Source organism: Hipposideros armiger, unplaced genomic scaffold, assembly GCF_001890085.2.
Source record: "Hipposideros armiger isolate ML-2016 unplaced genomic scaffold, ASM189008v1 scaffold_77, whole genome shotgun sequence".
NCBI classification, from domain to species: domain Eukaryota; kingdom Metazoa; phylum Chordata; class Mammalia; order Chiroptera; family Hipposideridae; genus Hipposideros; species Hipposideros armiger.
In genome coordinates, this window is record NW_017731427.1 from 3,114,478 (window position 1) to 3,133,808 (window position 19,331).

General features: G+C 51.0%; 1 protein-coding gene across 7 annotated transcripts in view; it reads right to left on the bottom strand.

The window, feature by feature from the left end:
- Positions 1–449: 449 nt before the first annotated feature.
- Positions 450–19,331, bottom strand: part of ZNF407 (zinc finger protein 407) — a 376,221-nt gene continuing 357,339 nt past the window's right edge. For all 7 annotated transcript variants that reach the window (XM_019643398.1, XM_019643392.1, XM_019643394.1 and 4 more), the window contains one exon: positions 450–2,935. In XM_019643398.1, the coding sequence (XP_019498943.1) occupies positions 1,623–2,935 (1,313 nt within the window). In that variant the 3' untranslated portion in view covers positions 450–1,622. The remainder of the gene's footprint in view (positions 2,936–19,331) is intronic.

Sequence of the window (19,331 nt, forward strand, 5' to 3'; positions counted from 1 at the left end):
GGTTTTGGGGAGGGGTAGCTGTCTAAAGGGTGGTGGCCCTAGGATGCACGGGGCTCTGCGCTGCGAGGACGAGGTTAGGGGCCTGACAGCGGGCTCAGTTTCTCCACCAGCCTCACTCCCACGTTGTCTATTCAGGAAGGTGTCCTCAATGGTACTGTTATGTCACCAAAAAGGAGAAAGCTACCATTTCCTCTTCCTTTCCTGTCGTAGTGTGTTCTTCACAATTTTCAGATGCTAACCACAACAGAATACGTTATTGTCACCAGAATGGGCCTGGGCCATGTGCCAAACATTCTGAACACCACACCAGGCCACAGGAGTGTGAAAAGCCCGTGGACGCGGACGTGGGTGGGGGAGCAACCATGCGTCACCCAGGAGAGCGAGTTCTCTTCAGTTTCTGCAGCTGCCCACGGCTGGGCTGCTGGAAGTTAAACGTCATCATTCTCTTTCAATGCTATAATTTTATTTCAAAGAAAATAGAAACAGAACAAAAACAACCTGTGCGTTGGGGGGAGGGGATTATTTTACAATTTCGGAAAGGAAGAGGAGCAATTTTATCAAGAAACAAATTATTGGAACATGAACTTGCATTCCAAAGTTGCAGTGAGCCACGACCAAATCCAGATGGTGGTCAGGCCAGGGTCAGGGTCAGGGTCAGGTCAGGGCCAGGGCTGCAGGCGTGTGGCATTCTGTTCCTATGCTCAGTCAGCATTAGTCTCTCACCCGGACATAACTTACAAATAAATCCTGCAAAGTGATAGTGATACGAACAAACATTTGTTATAAAAAGTGAAATATTGATATGAACAGTATTTTCCAGAGCGCACATTTCATATATAGACTTTATTGTATGAAACTAAGTTAAAATTAGAAGCATCGGGTTGTCTTAACCAAAGGACATTTTAATTGGATATAAACTTGAAGGCTTTTCCTAACCATGGGGTTGAGAAGGTTTCCTCTGAGCAGGACGCAACCAGAGCTAGGAAGGCACCTGCCACGTCTGAAGAGAGGAGCTGGGCGCGTGAGATGAACGAACGGGCTTCCTTTGGTTTGGGGACGCTGTGATCCTAACATTTCCAAAAAACGGACAGGGGTGGATTACTTCAAGATGGTAACATTTGTACCTGCAATTTTTAACCAAATGTATAATAAAAATTTTAAACAGCTGCATGCTGGACTGCAAGAGGAGATGCGTCTCAAGCCACAGGTACACAGTTCTTACATTTCCACCATGAGGGCACAGTCCTTTGATAGCTGAAATGGGAAAGCACTTGTGGGGGGAAAAAAACGCAGAAAGAAAACTCAGGTTCTCCTCAGCACAGTGGTTACAACAGAGGGAAAGGACGTTAGCAAAAGAGTCAGGACGGCGAGCAGCTCTGGCCTGCGAGGGCCCTGCCTCTGTCGCTGTCCCCGGGCCCTGCTGGCGGCACCGGGCACGGGGTCCCCTCTGCGGGTGCGTCCCTGGACTGTGTGTGCCTCCAAGCATGGGTGTGACCTCGCCGAGAGGGCGTGCTGGGGGTTCCTCCTCCAAGCCGCCGCAGTGGCAGCTGCTCGGGAGCCCTGTGCCCACGTGTCCCGGGTCTTTCCACATCTGCCCAGGGCCGAGCGCAAGGGTTCCTGCCTTAGGCTTCTTGGAGTTCGTGACTCTCTCTTTGGCTCTGAATTATTGTGGCTGCCGGGGAGCTCTCTTGGGTATAAATGACCATACTTGTCAACTGTTCGGTTCCACTGGGGACCACGGCCTCGGCGCCGAGCGCGGCCCCAGCCTGCAGGGTGTCCGGCGAGTCGGCCGTCTCTATCACGGTGTGAGAGTACATGGCCGTCTCATCCTGCACCCCTGGGGGCAGTTCGGTCACAATGTAATGGGTGGCGCCCTCAGGGAAGCTGCCGGCCGACTCCTGGACCATGGCCTGGACCAGCTCTTCCGTGACGATGATCTGGGAGATCTCCCTGTCGGGGTCGGCCAGCGCCACGTGCTGCCCGCGGGCCTCGGCCTCCTGCATGAGGATCTGCGCGCCTTCTCTGGCCAGCATGTGGACGGTGCCCCCCTCGTTCACGATGACCTGGGTGACGCCCTCCTTCAGGAGCTGGCCGGCCACGGCCGAGTCGCAGACGGCGAACTGCAGGACGCCCTGCACCACCTTCCTGAAGGCCACCTGGGCGCGCTCCTGCGAGGGCCGGATCACCTGGGTCAGCACCTCCACGGGCTCCATGGAGGCGGGGCTCTCCTCGGGGTCCTGGAACACGTGGATCTCGGGGCCGTCGGGCTGGGAGGCCGCAAGGGGCGCCTCCTGGCCGGGCAGCTGGACCAGCACGCCTCTGTGGCCAGCCCCGCCTTTCTCGTCAGGCCCGGCGCTGCCAGCTGCGCCCCCCAGCTCGGTGACGGCGCACAGCAGGGCGTCCAAGGCGGAGGCCGCGTCGGGCTGGGGGATGCCGGCGTCGCCGAGGTCTAGGGCCTGCGGCTTGGCCCCCGGCTGCATCACGCCGCCGCCCGGGCTGAGGGGCGCGGCCCCCCCGTGGCTTCCCACCGAGCCCCCCACCACCACCACCTGGGCGGCGCCCTCGGCCAGCTGCTCCGGCAGGACCGGCCCCGGCGCCCCGCCGCCCGCGTGCGCCCCGCCGGGGCTCGCGGCGATGACCTGCCCGTCCTCCGTGATGTGCACCACCCGGGCCACCTGGCCGGCCAGCGCCAGCGTCTGCAGCGTGGCGGCCGCCGTCTCCTCCACGGACGCGTCGAGCGCGAAGTCCGCGTCGTAGCCCTGGATGATGACGACCTGCTGCACCTGCTCGGCCGCCGCCGGCCGCCGGCTCCGCAGCGGCCTGTCCTTCACGGGAGACTCGTCTGCCAGCGCGGCCGCGGTGAACGGGCTGTCTGTCTCCACGAAGGTGGCTCCTTGGCCCTTCAAACGGCACTCGTAGGACTTGGACACAATGCCTATGGGAGACAGGGACCAGTTAGAGGCTAGAAAAACGGGGCTGAGGCCTGAGAGTCAGACAAGGCTTCCGCAGACGCTTTTGAACCTCACCAGAAACATCACCGTGAGCCCTGCGCCAGGTGCTCAGAGGCCGGGGCGCCCACGGACCCACAGGCGCCTCTGTCGGGGGTGAAGGGAGCCAAGGGGTTACCTGGCAGTCCACACGCTCCTGGCGTGGCTGTCTGAAAAGAACTCTGATCAGCCACTGTCTGCTCTGCTGGTTCCTGGGAAGCAACCTGGCTGCCCCCCTCAATTGCTGCCATTTTTAGTAAGACATTCAGTCCCTGGGGGCAGGTGAAGATCAGCACAGTCAGCAGCTTATCTTCTAACCCAAAGGAAAACCTTTTTTTAATGTCCAAATATTAGCTACAGTATATTTGTTTATTCAAAAGAATAAAGGCCTTGCACATGACATGTTGGAACTTTCCATCGATAAACACGACAGCAAGAGGGCGGCGCCAGCGCTTACTGAGCGTCCTCCACGTTTCAGGCACCGAACTTGGGGGACTAAGAGCTTCAAGCCCATCGTACAGCTCTCGGGCCGGAGACCCGGGCTGTCCTCTGCGTTACAGAAAACAGGCTCTGGCAGTTGGGCCGCGATCAAGGGGCGGGAGGCCAGAGGGGGACAGGGGGCTAAGGCCACGTAAGGCAGGGCGGCCATGCCAGCCGGCGAGGGGGCTGTCTCCCCGTGTCATCTGTGACAGCCGATGCCTGTTTAATAGCGTGACAGGGTAAAACATGACTGAAAACTATAATGTGTATTTTCATGGAAAAAGAGACTGACTCTTTAAACAAACAGAGTTGCTGTTTTCTTCTTTACGATCCAAATTTTCTGCTGGTTTCTTATCATGGCCTCCCTCCCTCCTACATGAGAACAGTGCATAAATGATCTCTAGTATTTCCACATCTCAATGGCAACTACATGTTTGAAATATTCCACTTTACTCTCCTTAATACAAGTCATTTTAAAAACAGCGAACTTTAACCTTACAAAGGAAAGGATTAAGAATTATTAGATTATTTGTTGCTAGCATCCCTTAAAAATACGACTATCCTGTTCACCACGTTGGTGCCGTTCCATGAGGAGGCACTTCTTTCAGCACAGACCCCAGCACAGCCGGCCTGTGGGGGGAACCCTTTCACAGGCAGGGTCCCCAGAGCGGCTAACTTACACTTGCGGACAGGACACAGCTGCGTTCATACCCAGACTGCAGGCAACGGCCCCAGAGTCGGAGTCCCATGTAAGTGTTACAAACGCCAGCTCCTGGCGCACTGCACACACGCTGCTGTGACGTTTCCACATTCTGCATCCACTCGCTCAGCAGTCAGGATTAACAGGGGTCACCCCGCTGCACCCTCCTTCACTGGCCAGCAGAGGGAGCCACCTACTTGGACGGGGCAAGGGCGCAGAGAGGTCGCAGGCCTGGTGGCACTTGTTGGTGTGTGCGCAGGACCAGCCGGGGAGGAGCTCAGAGCTGAGTTCTCAGGGTGGGATTTCAGCCTCTGAGGCTCTGCTTCCCAGGGGGGAAGTAAAGAGTGTAAGTAATCCACTTTCTCAAACAACAACTACTGCCAACTAACATTCATTTTCTCAGAGAACTCTTAGCGTGAGTCCTGGAAAGACTATGAAGTCACAGCTCTTAGGTCAGGAGAGACCTGTGCGGTGAACCAGGGCGGTCCCAACAGCACACCCTCCGTTTGCACACTCAGGGGCAGCTGCATCCCACGACCAGAGGCTGCCGCAGAGGCTGGTCAGAGGGTGGCGGGGAACCAGGCCTGGCCTCGCCCTTGCCATCACATCTGAAAGGTGAATCAGATCTTCCCAGAGGGGCGGCCGAGATGTCACGGAGTCTCGCTAACTACCGAGCACCTGTTCGCTCTCGCTCACCCTCCTAGCCAGGTGGAGAACTGGGGACCGCGGGAGCTGGTCACCAGCTGGCTCCCTAATATGCTTCCACTGGCTCAACACCTATGGCAGGGTGCTCGGCGGTAGATGCCCCAGGGCAGCGTGCAGGCTTCCCAGAGGCCACGTGAGCCTGTGGAGAGCTGTACAGGAATCCACCCAGATCTTGACCCCGACCCGCCTGGGATGTGTCCGCTGTGGAGATCGCCTCCCTCTGCCCCCTTCTCCTGTTTTACAAAAGAAACACCCTCAGGAAGACAAATGTTCAGCAGATTAGGTGAAAGTGCAGGGATTCCAGAAAGAGAGGCTGAACCTCTACTCAGAGAGATCAGAAGGCTCCCTGCGGAGCCTGGTAATCGCGAGGACGTTCATTCACACCTCCACAGCCTGAGTTTAAGCTGGGAGGGTGATGCCAGCCCGGTCAGTCCGCCACCCACCGGACTCTGAGGTCTTTCCTCTGCTATGCTGGCCACCTCTCCCACCCTCGACTTCTCCACCTAGGACGTAGCGTTCTGCTTGCTTTCATCACACTCTGAACTTGATCCAGCTTGCTTCTGTCTGTTCTGGCTTCCTCACACCCTGAACTTGATTGAATTTCAAGGTCATTTTCAGTCTAATTTAGAGTATGGAAAAAAAAAAGCAATATGAACACAAAAGTAAAGAAAGCAGCCTTCAAATCACCCCTCCATAATTAATTACAGAAGAGAACACACTGCCTTTACATTAAAAGGCAGGAGAAACCTCTGTAGTGGAGAAAGAACAAATACCCTACTCATAGGAGGTCTCTGAAAGAAGTGCTACCTGCTGAGTCCCAGCAATCCCTCCCTTCGTAGGCAAGTGGACAGAAAACCTCTCGGGTGTAGAATTACCCTCTGATTCCCTTGCAGCACTGATAATTATGCTATTCTGAACTACTTACTGAATTTATTTGAATCCAGAGGTGGGTTAAGCCACTTCCAGGCCATTAAAGTAAACGACATGGGTAAATAGTGCTGTCACTACGGGGTGTGATGGAGCCTAACGCCACCAACATCTTAACCTCAGCCCAGGGAGCCTGGTGGCTGCAGCACAGATCATAAACGCGAGTGCAGGTCCAGCCTTTTGATTCAGCAATTTAATAACTTCGAGTGCTGTCAGTACTGCTTTGAAAAATAGCATCTATAAAATGTAACAGCCTCAATCAGATTGAAAAAGATTCACCCACTGAAGATTCTTCCATTTCGACCATAATGAATTAATGTTGAGCTATGTAGCAAGTTCAAGTGTCATTTAAACTAATGTGAATCTCCACTGTAACTTTAAATTCTAACTGGGCTACGACCAAGAATTTACTGGGCACATCAACTTCCATTTTTGAGGTCTTTCCAGTAAATATGAACTGCGAAGCTCACCGATGCAAATGGCCCGCCGGATGTGGCATCTGGAAAAGGGGAACGTGGTGCAGGTTTTATCCTTACCTGCCCAGTCGCCGTGACAGCGCCACAATTGCACATGTCTTTAATGGAGCACGGAGGCCCGACATAACATTTGTATTGTACTTTACACCCTTCAGAGGCGATGTCAGGTTTCAGTACAGTAACAGTCGCTAATCAGAGAGCGTATCTAAAGCAGCCTTTTCGGGATCTGTTTCCAACAGGACAATAAGCGGCTTTGTGTAGAAGGTGCAAATGGAGTTAAAATGCAGCCTCGTGCCTGTTTATGAAATTCCGACTCCCTGCTCGTTTGCTTCCAAGAGCACAGAGATATTTTTATTATACTCCCTTCTCGGAGCTAAACGCGTTGAACGTTTACCACTTAGTCTAAATGAGAAGGGCTTTTCTGAGGGTTGAGAATTTGTTTTCGGGGAAATGGTTTGTAATTAGACTTACTTCTCCCGAAGATCATTATGAGGCTCGGTTCCTGCTTATTTGTCCTTTTTGAACAGAATGTCTCCAGAGCCAAAAGTCACAAACTCTGCCCTGCAGGAGCGCAGGGGTTAAGCTGCAGACGGGACCCAGCTCCCCAAAACTGTGCTAATGGCTCTGTCTGCGGTGCTTCTGGGAAGCTACAAATAGGGTTTAGTACCTGACTGCTTCCTTGTTGTGTGTGTGTTATTCTTTCCTTACTGTCATCATTTTTTCCCACAGAATAAATACCTTATGCTTTTGTTAAGCTTACATTTAATTAAAATGTACAGAATTTGTGCAGTAAACTCGAATGAAACAAATAAAACAAGGGCCCCCTCTCTTGAAGGCATACGTTGTGAATGAAAAATGTCATTACAGACTAAAAAATTTTGCAGTAAACAGGGCCTACAGAGAGAAGTTTCCCCTGTAATGACGTCCATAAAATACACAAATGGCACTTTTAGTACCATCCTGAATATGGCATTTTCTGTGCTCTACACACAATCTAAATGGTTTGATCATAGAGCATAATACTCCATTGGGTTTATAGAACAATCAATGTTCCATAAAATGATGTATTTATCCAATAGTGGGCTCAGCAGTTACTGGCGGGTGACATGGCAGGACACCGGGCCCAGGCTCCTCGGGGGCGCGCGCGGGCTGTAAAACTTATCTAACACCCCTTCAACAACTTCATCTCATCGGCGTCAAGTAATTTGTTGAAGCCGCAGCTTGGTTTAAAAAAAACAAAACAAAAAAAAAACTTGTAATAAAAATTCATAGAATTTTCAGGAGAATGAAAGCCGATGACAATAGAAAGGTCACATTGTGTCTCCACTCAAGGGGTCAAAGGTTGCTCGCAGTTCTAAAACCGAAAGTAGATTTCATGCATCGCATAGCAGATAAAGACGGCTTGCAAAAGTCTTGTGTGGGTGACGCCTGACGCGTTGGGAGAGCTGGCGCTAATATCCTGCGTAAGCCACTTTGTTGCTACTGGGCAGCATTTATTACAAATTTCTAAGCTTCTCCTGAAATGATATTACATGTTTACACAACGCTAGGTTATGTCTCAGACACTGTGTGTGTCAGGTTTTATATTTTGGGAAGGCACTAGGCTTGGAAAGACAGCTAGGTTGGCTCATTGTTCTAATAATTAAAGCGCATTGAAAAAGTAACACTTTTCATACAAAAATTTGGGGCACACACAACATTGTGATTCTTAATCCACATTTAATTTTTCTTGACTTCAATTTTAAGATGCAATTTTAACAAGAATGTTAAAAAATCATACTTAATGTCTATTAAAATGAAACAATATTAACAGATTATGCTAATAAATTAGAGCCATATTTTAATGTCACAAAAGCTTATACGTTTCTCAAGTGAAAGCAGGAAAAATGACAAATTAAAATTCAATGAAATATAACCTTCTAGAAATTTCAAAGCAGGAAATAAATTATTCTTGCCATAGCAGTCACCAATAGTTTAGGCAGTCAAATCGATAACGATAATTGCTCTATAATGCATTCATTTTTTGGACAATAATAATTACCTGCTATGCTGCACGTTGCCCCTAAGAGGGCTCCCCCTGGGTGTCGGGGGTGAGTTCCTTCCATGCCCCACATCCTGAAGGAGCCCGTCAGTCAGGTGCGTGGCAGAGACTTCCAACCTGGTCTATGATCACGACACAGGTTGCAGTAACCTCTCACTCTTGTATCCCCATTCCAAAATGACAATTTAGCCATCATGGTTTTTTTGTGTGTGTGTTTTTTTGGGTTTTTGTTTGAGAGAACAAAGGATGGTCAGTACCCTGTGTCTATTATTTTTAAGGATTAGAAATGCATTCTGGTCAGTGCTAATAAAATTCACACACAATTAGAAATATTTACGTCATTAGAGATACAAAATTGAAATTAGTTTTTGTCTTTGGCACATTTGTTGAATGAGGGCTGTACTAGTTGAGAGCTGGATCAGGGCACAGACCTGTTTGGGGCATTCCGAAAGCCAAGCTGTAACGAGCCGGCCTAAGGATGATGCGTCAGTGTCACAACATAACACCAGCAACTGAAAGGCATTTTGGTCGTTATCTGCTTTATACCACAAATAAACACACAAAAGGCGTATGATAAAGAGTTACGGTAAAAGCCTGCTCTGTCCTCGATTTCATGAAGGCCATTATTTTGTAAGAAGAGATGAGAAAACTTATTTTTCTGTGACATACCTGAAGTCTACATCATTTCTGAGAGGCTCTTTCACGTAAGTTCAAATACATAATTTTACGCGCTACACCGTGAATTTTTACTGAATACTGCCAGTAAGTTTGGACACAAATTAGGTAACAGTTACCCATTAGATTCCTAGTGATCAAAGATAATCATCTAAACCCCTGAAAGAAATTCTAAGATATTCAGAGAAAACCATGAATACATTTTCTCTCAAGTTGGAAACACATGATCGGCCAGGTTTCCGACTCTGCCATGAGTGGTCTCCATGGGCCTCGATATTTCCATGGGCACTGAAGGGTGACAAAGGATAAAAGACAATATTTTACCTCTAAAGTCACAAACCCTAAGAAATGTGTGTTATATCAGACCCTCAGGTATACGTTCTCATTTCCGTGCATGAAGGCCTAACAGTACTGGGAGCCGTACACACAAATCTCACTCAGGAGCTGGGAGGGTCTACAGGCGACGGTGACTGCTGGTGGGACGGCACTGAGGGGACAGCCTGGGAGCTGTGTCTGGGCCACCGCAGGGGCCGCGGGCACGCCAGACGGAGGGGGGCTCTGAAGGCGGCCTGTAAAGTGCTCTGATCTTGTCATTGTCCTATGAGGAACACTTCCTACAAACAGCCAGCTGATTTACTGGCAGATAGCGCTCAAAGCCTTGGTCCTGCCTGGGACGCAGCGAGGGAGGGGCTGGCAGGGTCAGGACACTGCGTTTGGCTGTGGGGGAGAGGGAGGATGTGGGGGTAGGGGATGGCAGCCCCCGGCTGCTGTGAGGGGGTCTCGGACGCTTCCCCACCCCCTTCCAGGACGTCCATGTCCCTGGGGACCTGGACCTCACCTCACGTGAGACACTGCCCCACTCCTGCACTTGGGGGCCCAGGGCCCCGTGCGGGCGTCTCTGAGGCCTTGGAGCATCCCAGATAAACCGCGGCCCAGTCCCTGACAGTAAGGCCACCTCCGCCTGACTTAAGGATGCTCGCTCTCTTCTGGGTTACGGAACCCGGAAATCAGGCAGCCCTGCGACCTTTCCTACGTGTTCTCTGACAGTCTATAAAGCCTTTCATACAGATCACACGACCTCAGGCAACAAGGCCCATTGTTCAAAAGTTGTACTCTTACACACACTTTAAAAGGGAACGCTATGCAAATAAGGCCAGCCCAGTGGTTAGCAGAGCACGCCTGTGACAAGGCTGACTCAGGCGAACAGGCAGACTAAACTGTCTCCTTTTGTTCTCCTGGCAAACCCTATAAAACGATCACATCCATTTTTGCGGCATGTTCAGGTTTCCTGTGGATTGCGGCATCTTCCTAGCTTTCCTGAGGAAATGAGAGGAAACAGACATTTGTCTTCATTGCAGACACTTCTGTATGAAGGCAGAAAGCAAAGCACTCCTCGTAAGAGCACAGAGGCGCCATTAAAACCAAATTTACAGTAAACAGAACCCGCAGCTGGGGTAAAATGCTCACTGTTAGTATTTTAATTATCAGCAAAGCTTTCGGAGGCCTAACATCTGCTCACAGCCGAATGGAGCAGCTGCTGCCGTACACTCAGAACAATGCAGGTCCTTCTCGCACATTAAAATGGGCCGTGTGCTGTGGGCAGAAGCGCGGCCATCTTCCTGGTAGGCGGCGGTGTGTGCGAGGGCGCCCTGAGCGTCGTGGGGACGCAACCGGAAGGTCAGGCCTCTCCACAGGGGTCAGCTCCACACACGGCAGGGTCACTCGTCACCTGGGTGCAGCCACCAAGTGTGGAGGGAGCTCCAGCAGTGAAGGCCTGGCCACCATGCTCGGAGAACTTCTGGCACAAGCAGGGTAAACTGAGGCAGCTCAGAACGTTCGGACTGAGTCTGTGAAAGTCCGAGTGAGCGGTGGTCATTGATTGCTCCTCAGATCTGCAGGGACCATGGCTCAGGGACAGCGTCCAGCGTGTCCCGGTCTGTGGCTGGGCCCGGCCTCTCTGCACACGAGGGCAGAGCAGAGGTGGCAGCGGGCGGTGGTCAGGGGAACAACAGTCACACATCTTCTCTGAACCCAGCGAATACCACAATCTGCTTTGAACATCTTTTTAAACACCTAAGTTAAAGTCCTATGTTAGAATTGCAGAATATCTATCTATACAGCTGGCCAGGTGAAGTTCAAAATTGGTTAAAAAATATCAAACAGAAGACAAATTTGGAGGCTTGACCTCTTGCTTTGAAATGGGCACAATGAAGAAAACCAAGCTCACAAGTTAAAACGCCGAGTGAAACGCCAGCATGGAAACCCCAGGCTTACGAGGCGGATGGTAACCATCAGCAGCTTACCCTGCACACACCTGGCTGGGCCAGGGCCGGGGACGCGTGAAAATGCACCCCGGGTGGACGGAGCTGTCCCCAGGGGCCACCGGCTCGGGGCGGGCAGTCAGCCAACAGAGAGACACGTGGCTGACTTCAGGGCTGTCTGTGTGTCTGGAGGCGACACTAGGTGTCTTTGTGTCTGCACGGCGATGCACGCCACGTGTAACGTGCTCGAGCAAATCCCCATGGCGGATGTTTGAAAATGGGGCACAAGGTGTAGTGAGGTGACAACATGGTTGGGGGACATGGCTGAGCACGGTGTCACACGAGTCCACTGGGCTGTGTCAGAGGAAAATGGGAAAAACTAGAACACGATTTCTCTAAAGGTGTTATTAGTACCCTAAGGAGTTTAAAGGCCTTGTTATCTGGGCAGCACTATGCTTTTCCAATAAAACACTGCAACGCGTCCGGGGCTGCTCTCAGACCGGCAGGCACGTGACCACCAGCGTGGGCTGCCAGCCGCTGGTCTGCAGGGCTGCACACCCAGACCGGGGTCACTCCACCAGAGGCACACAAGGAAACAGTTGTCCTGTGGTGTCAGGTAACAGGCACTCTGCGTGGAACCCCCGGAGAGTGTTTTGTACGGGGAACGGGGAGTTGAACAAGTTGGAAATTCAAACCACCGCAAGTAATCAACACTCAGGGGCTGCCATAAGCAGCAAGGTGACATCCAACAGTAATGCCCGGGTCCATACGGACACACACCCGGCGCCCACTTGACGTCACCATCAACTGGCTTAGGAAAGAGGAACACAGGATGTGTGCTGGTGGGCCGCCTCTTGCCCTGGAAACTTCCGGGGTCACACAAACAAGGCTGCACTGTTGGCGTGGGCGGAGCTCTAGGGACAAGAAGCAGCGGAAGGCAGGCTCCCCGAGCTCAACTATGACAGATGAGGGGATGTCCTCCTTCCCTTCGACACGTTGTCTGTGGATCAACAAATGCCTCATCCTGATGCTCGAGGGGGCGAAGCCAATCAAGAATGAGTGCATGGCTCCTACACCGGAGCAGCACCGACGACGTCATGAAGCGACCCCTCGGCAGGGCTGGTGGCGTGGATTTCAGTGAGAGAGGACGGTGTCTGCGCTCCAGGGGCTCACCAGGTGCACCCTGAACAGAAGCCTCGCAGGCCTCACCTGGACCCAGATTAGCGCTGTGCAGCAGAAACCAAAGTCAGGCCTCCCAATGCTTCAGCAACGCTTGTTAATTCTTTAACAGCTGTCAAAGTTTTTAAAGCGTAGGATATTTAAGGAATTAGAACAGCTCTAAACATCCGAGGTTCAGAGTCTCCATTCCAATCCAGTTCTTCTCTCTCCCTGGAACCTCAAATAAAATCTCCTCCAGTATTTATGTGGCTCTTCTGTGACTTTTGGGCCTCAGTAAGCATTATCATGATGCAAAATAAGACTACACCATCAACAGTCCCGAGGACGAGTGAGCACGCGGCAGGGAAAGGCGAGGCTCTATTTCACTTAGTAACAGACTTAGAAGAATGGACACCCACTGTGAAAGCTAGTAGCATGACGGCTACACTAGAATGTTCAGGCTCCCTCAATGTGGTTTGTCACATTTATGACCTATAAGTAGTGTCTCAATAAACATGACATTGATATCTAAGTTCTAAGGCAACCATACTACAACTTATCCAGAGGAAATTAGGTACTGACATCTTTCCAAATTGTACTTTCTTTAATTTGAAAGTCACTGCAGGTTTTATAGAGAAATTAAGTAGACATGCTCAGAGCCCTTTGTAAGTACCGCTGACATACTGAATCACAATTATTCATAAACATGCCCATCTTTCCCAGTCGCCTGAGTGCTCCCAGGACGCAGGGGCGCCATCATTCCCCAAGCTTCTCCCATGCACGGCACACAGAGGCCTCCATGAATACTGCTTTGAAAAGAGGAGAGAACCTTCTTATCCAGATGTTCAGTAGAGAATATAGGGAAGGGCTCGGTCATCTTTAAAATCCCCTCCAATAAACAGAAGGAGCGTGAACCGTGCCATCGACACGCCTGGACTGGGTCCCCACCGTCCTCTGAGCAAGTCACCGCTGGAAGACAATCCCTACGATCTGTGTATCCCCGCCCAGCTCAGGAGCAGAGGCACTGGCTGCCTTTATCCTAGGTTACCTTTCTAAGGCTGCTTCTAGAGCGAAGGGCAGATTTATTTACTGTCCAGTACAATACAAATGAGCATCCCTCTGAGAGAAGGACTGGCAGCTCCCTGCTCATAATAAAAGATCTGGGCTCCCTCCGTTCAGACACCTCCCCTGAGGTTGTGTTCCTCACCCCGCTGTGTACGGATGTCCCAGGGCCTCTTCAAGTCACCTGTGCAAGTTGGGATTTGAGGCACCAGGACACGTGCTGACCCTCCGGCTGCTGCTACTGCTGTGCAGAACACTGCCCTTTGTCTCTGACCCAGGGATCTTGTGTCTTCTGCCAGCATCCGTGAACTTGGCGGGGTAGCTTACTGGTTTGCAAGTTGGGAAAATCTCAGACCGTCCACAGTTCTGGACAGTTACCTGAATTCCTTATATCTTGGAATCTTAATCTGTGAAATAGGGGTTATAAGAATTATGGTCTCGAAAGAGTGAGACAGTCCATGTAAAATGCTCAACACTCACTGTACCTGACACGCAGCAAAGGGTCCATAAATATGAGGCTGCGTCATCAGTGTTTCAGTGAAATGCATCACAGTTCAGGGCATATCATCTGAAACTGGTATGTGATGCAACTAATACTTGTGAATATATAGAATAATCTTGTATGAGTAAAATATTTGAAGTATATTTCAAATGTAACAAAATTACCCTTAATGCGAACACATTTAAATGGAGTATTATTCAGCTATAAAGAAGAAGGAAATAGTACCCTTTGCAACAATATGGATGGAACTAGAGAACATTATGCTAAGTGAAATAAGTCAGTCAGAGAAAGACAAATATATGATCTCACTTATACGTGGATTCTAAGGAACTGAATGGATGGGAGAAGTGGATGGAGATAGTCTCAGAGACACAGAGGAAGAACTGAGGGTTGTTAGTTGGGAGGGGGTGGGGATGAAGGAGAAGGGGAAGGGATGAGACAATACAAATTGGTAATTGCAATATGGCCTCAGGGATAGAAAAAGACAGTCCGAGGAATACAATCAATAATGTTGTAAGCATTTCTTAGGGGGCCAGATGGACCAATGTCGTTTTGGGGAGTCCACTTCATAGTTGATGTAGAGGCCTGACCACCGCATTGTATTTCTGAAGCTGATGTTGAATAATACTGTATGTCAACTATAATTATATATACATATAACCTCGGGACACGGAGTAGAGTGCAGGAATGGATTCAATGGAATTGTAATAGATAAGCATGATATCGGGGGTGGGAGGGCAGTGGATGGGGGGAGGGGGGTTGTTACTTTGTGAGGGTGAAAAGGGTAACTATTGCATTGTTCTGTACACCTGAAACTAACAATAAAAAAAAAAATCCTGCAATTTGGAGGGAAGAACAAAGCTTGCTCAAAGCAGGATGGAGAGAAAAGGATTTGCACATGGTTAACTGCCTGTGAGGTCAGAGCACAGCTGTGGCTGCGTCACCACAAGCAGAGCTCAGCAGGAAAGGTGACAGCAGGAAAGGTGACAGGAGACTACACTTAGGGTAACAGGGAGGTTGGGATCCACGCTTTAAGAGAAACAGTGACAAACAGTCATGAAAACGGAGAGAAACAAAAATAATGAGGGGCTTGGGAATGCATAAAGAATGTTTTAAACCTTCAGATATTTGTTTCTATCACCTAGAAACAAAATAGATTCATTCCAAGGGCTCTGAAGGGCACAGGGAGCAACAGAGAGAAGTCACAGGGAAATAAACTTTGCTTCAAAAACTCCGATTCAAAAACGAAATGACGCCTCAGCAATGACCCTGCTATGAGGAAAGGCGCTGTGGCCACTTTTGGGGGATACTGCAGAGAGCACCCCAACCAGGGTTTCTAACATCCCTGCTAATCACTGCGGTTCGGATTCTAGACCTACAGAAGCTGGAAACAGGAATTCTGCTGAATATTCATGAACCTATCAAAACAGACAATCCTGGTGACTGACACATTTTCAGGAATCTGACAAACAACTTGTTGCCAGGATGTGTTCAGTGAGAGCCTGCACGGTGGGAGGCTGAGCTCTGGGACACCCAGTGATCCATGCTGTCTCCGGGGGGCCCACCGCAGGTCCCGGCTCTGTCCACGCACCTCTTGGACCCTCCTCAGTTCATTCAAATGCACACCGATCATGAGCTTTCTTCGAGATTACCCTGATACTTGAACCTGCCCAGACTCCCACGGGTAGCCCCCACTTGTCGACCCCTTTGTTTCTGTTTGCAATTGTGTATCATACCACCTGAGAGCGAAGTCTCGATGAACAAAACCCAAAGGAAATGCACTCGGCCACACAACAGTTTATTTGGCAAGACAGTGAGGTGGCTGTGGAAACGCACCCCTCGAGCCCCCACTGCTGTCTGTGCTCCACCCACCGCAGCTCCCCCAGGATGCACCCAGGCAATGAGTGAGTGCAGATGGCACAGTAAGGAAGTCAGGCCCCTCTGCCAGCTGGGGGACTGCTCTGCTCGGTGGCGCAGGCTCCTGGCCCTGCTGCCTTGCCCACTGGCCCCTCCTTTCTTCCGTGCTTTCCTTCCCAGGGCTCTCTCCCTGTCCCCTATGTCCCACCCCTGTCCTCACAAGGGCTGGCTTTCATGAGTCTCCTGCGTGTCTAACCCACCTTAGCCCCCTCTGCTCGGAGGACCTGGGCGGCCACGGTGGCTCTGAGAGTGGCGCGGGGAAGCACGCAGGAAGACGGAGACCCGGAGCTCGCTCAACACCTGGCAGGGAGGCGGGCTGACGGTCCAGTCGGCGCCCGGGAAATGTTCCACGGGAGGGGATGCTGACAAAGGCGCATGAGAGACGTGATGGCAGCAATTTCTTACTGAGCCAGAGGGGTGGCTGGTTACCCAACGGGCACTGACACCCCCATGTGGAGGGATAGCACGAGACCCAGGGCCTTGACGGTGGCTCGAGGCCAAGTGGGTGACGCATGGGCCTCTCTGGCAGCAGACAAGAAGCCGTGAACCCCATGTCAGAACAGCAGCCACAGCGAGTGGCGGCTGAGACGCCCACGGCAGCGCTGCCGAGACACGCCCGGCAGCTCCAGCGGGCGTGTATTGACAGACAGGAGACAAAGACTGAAAAAGCGGAGGAAGCGGGCGTGCTGGCAGGGACCTATCTGGAGACAGCAGAAGAACCCACAGAGAACTGTTCTAGGAGGGCACCCAGCGGACAGACACATGGTCACGAAGCAGGCCATGGCAGTGGGACGGTGACAGGGGCTCCACTGGCGCTCAGGGGGGCGCTCTGCTGCAGGCGGAAATGATGGGGTGAGAGCAGCTCCTTAACACCCACGGGGATGAGGCTGGAGCTGGAGCCAGGGGGCTGCAGCTGCCTTAACGCCTGGCGAGGTCAGAGGGCAGCGGGGAGGACTTGACCTGCAGGGGGCTGTGGAGATGGTAACAGAGATGGTGTCCCCAGAGACAAAACAGGGCAGTAGCCAGCAGGGTGATGCCTAACACCAAAGCCCCAAAAAGGGCAAGGATGGAGGGGCAGGAGGCATAGGGCGCTCGGCCCAAACAAAAGTCAACATCACGTGGCTTTGGAGGCGTCAGTGGCAGGGGGTGGGGGGTGAAGCACAGAGCCTGTACTATAGGCTGAATGGCTGTGTCCCCTAAGTTCCTACGTGATGGGTGATGGTGTTAGGAGGTGGGGTCTTTGGGAGGCACTCTGTGACCTTACTTCAAAGGCCAATCAGAAGGGGGGAAATGTTACAGCCATATGTATACAATATCATATCCAAAAGGGAAAGAAAACATCAATTTAAATTTTCAAGAATGACTATGCACAAGCAGAATATGTTATTTGCAAATAAATGCTTGCAAACAGCAGGCTCTCTTATCTTGTCATTTCAAAACAAAGCAAACATTTTAAACATTATTATAAAATGTATGAAAATTATCTAGTTGACTTTTTAAAAGGCACAGAATGTGAAGGATTCCGACACCAGCTCACCAGTGCGGCTCTCAATTTAGAAGTCAAGCTGAGAAGGGGATTCCTGTGGGAGAACGAACAAGAGGCGCCTTGCCGGTTCTCACCGGCAGCGCGTCTGCGGCCGGGGGAGGCCGGGCTTGGTGGGAAGGTGCACATTTGGCTGTCACGGGAACACAGGCAGTGGTCCACGATAACGGAGGGGAGGAATCATCCCGGCAGACCACGGGAGGCTGGCAGGAGAGAACCAAGGTGAGTAAAGAGACCCAGCGACCTTGACGATTGCAGAGTCAGAGCCGGTCGGACGACCAGTCAAGACCTGGGTTGTTGGAAGGCAAGATAGAAGGGGGTGAGCAGCCATGTCAAGTGTGAGAAAGACCACAAAGACTGGAATTCGGTCTCCCACAAGGAATGTGTGACCAGGAAGACGACGGGATTCACCCTCCAGATTAGGGAGCTGCTGAGAGTAACCAGGGCAGCGAACAGACAGAACACGGGAAGAGGGGGCCCAGGCCCCCACGCTGCTGTGGACACCAGGACACACGGCGGCCAAGGGTCCACACGAGCACGAGGCTGCAGCTCCGGCCATTTTCCTTTAGAGCACCTGGTTAACGAGTCATGAACACCAGCACACGCCGTACTTTATATAAAAATCAGAACACACCACTATCTGATGAGTGGCTTCGTTACTAGAAAGAAGGAAAGGAAGGTATGGGAAACTTGGGATAATGCTCATTGAAATATGGAAATTCACACGTTTCACTTCACTTCTATTCACTATGAAATGTCATCAAGTATTTTTCCGAACAAATACGTCCCACTCTTTCTTGGAGTTGCAAGACAATCAGAGTGACAGTGCCGAATTAATTCCTCATTTGCTGGCTGAAAGAAACTCAAAGCTGAATTGCCAAAGGGCAAAACAGAGAGTGACACCGTACGTCTCAGCTTTTATGTGTGTCCATTTGATGGCTGCGCCGTGCGTCTGCCTTCCCCTGGTGATCGAACAGCTGTTGTCTTACTTCATTTACAGAATGCCAGGGTATCTATAGGCAGAAACGATGCCTTGAAAAGTTTTAGTAAATATCTGAAATTCTTACCAGAAATTCCACAAAGTCCAGCAGATAAATCACATACAGGAAATGAAGGGAAAATGCCTCATGGGAAAGCCTCCATTATGGAAACCTGCAAAGGACCCAGGGGCCCGGGCGCCGGCGCAGAGCAGTCCTGGACCCCCAGCTGCGCCACCTCCACTGGAAAACTGCCCTTGAGGACAGGCGGCGCCTGCGTTTGAGTGTCTGGAGTAACTTCTGCTGCAGAGACCTCTCTTTTACTGGTTACCCCGAGTGGCTAGAAACAAACGTTGTTTCTTTTCTGCCCTTATTCTGACAGTGTCCTACCGGGGATTAAACCCCCAAGGTGAGCCTTGCACGCCAGTTTTCCCCTTACACCGTCGGAACAAACACCCTTGAAATGATCACTCAGCCAGCCCACCTCACCGAGCGAGGCTCTTCCTTAAATCATGCTTTTATTATTCAGTTTTGGGTTTCTGGTCCCACTCTTTGAATTATTTATATGTAGACTCAGAACCCTAAATATTCTAACCCATACACCCAATATTAGCTTGGATTCTGGATACACCCTTATCCATAAAGGAGCTGCATTTCTTTTCAACCAACAAAGAAACTGCCATGAACACAATTTGTTTGGCCTCAACTTAGCTCAGGCATGTTGAAGGCTAGAGGACAAAGGCCATGGGGAGGAAAACATGGGATCCTGGTAAGAGACTTCCTAAGGGCAAACCTTCACGGAAAACATGTACCTGGAGAGAAAACTGGTTTTTATTTTTTTAAATCAGCCTGAAATCCAACACTACGAAAAGAAAATATCAAGGAAAGGAGGCCATCAGCTTAGCACAGAGATTCTTTGC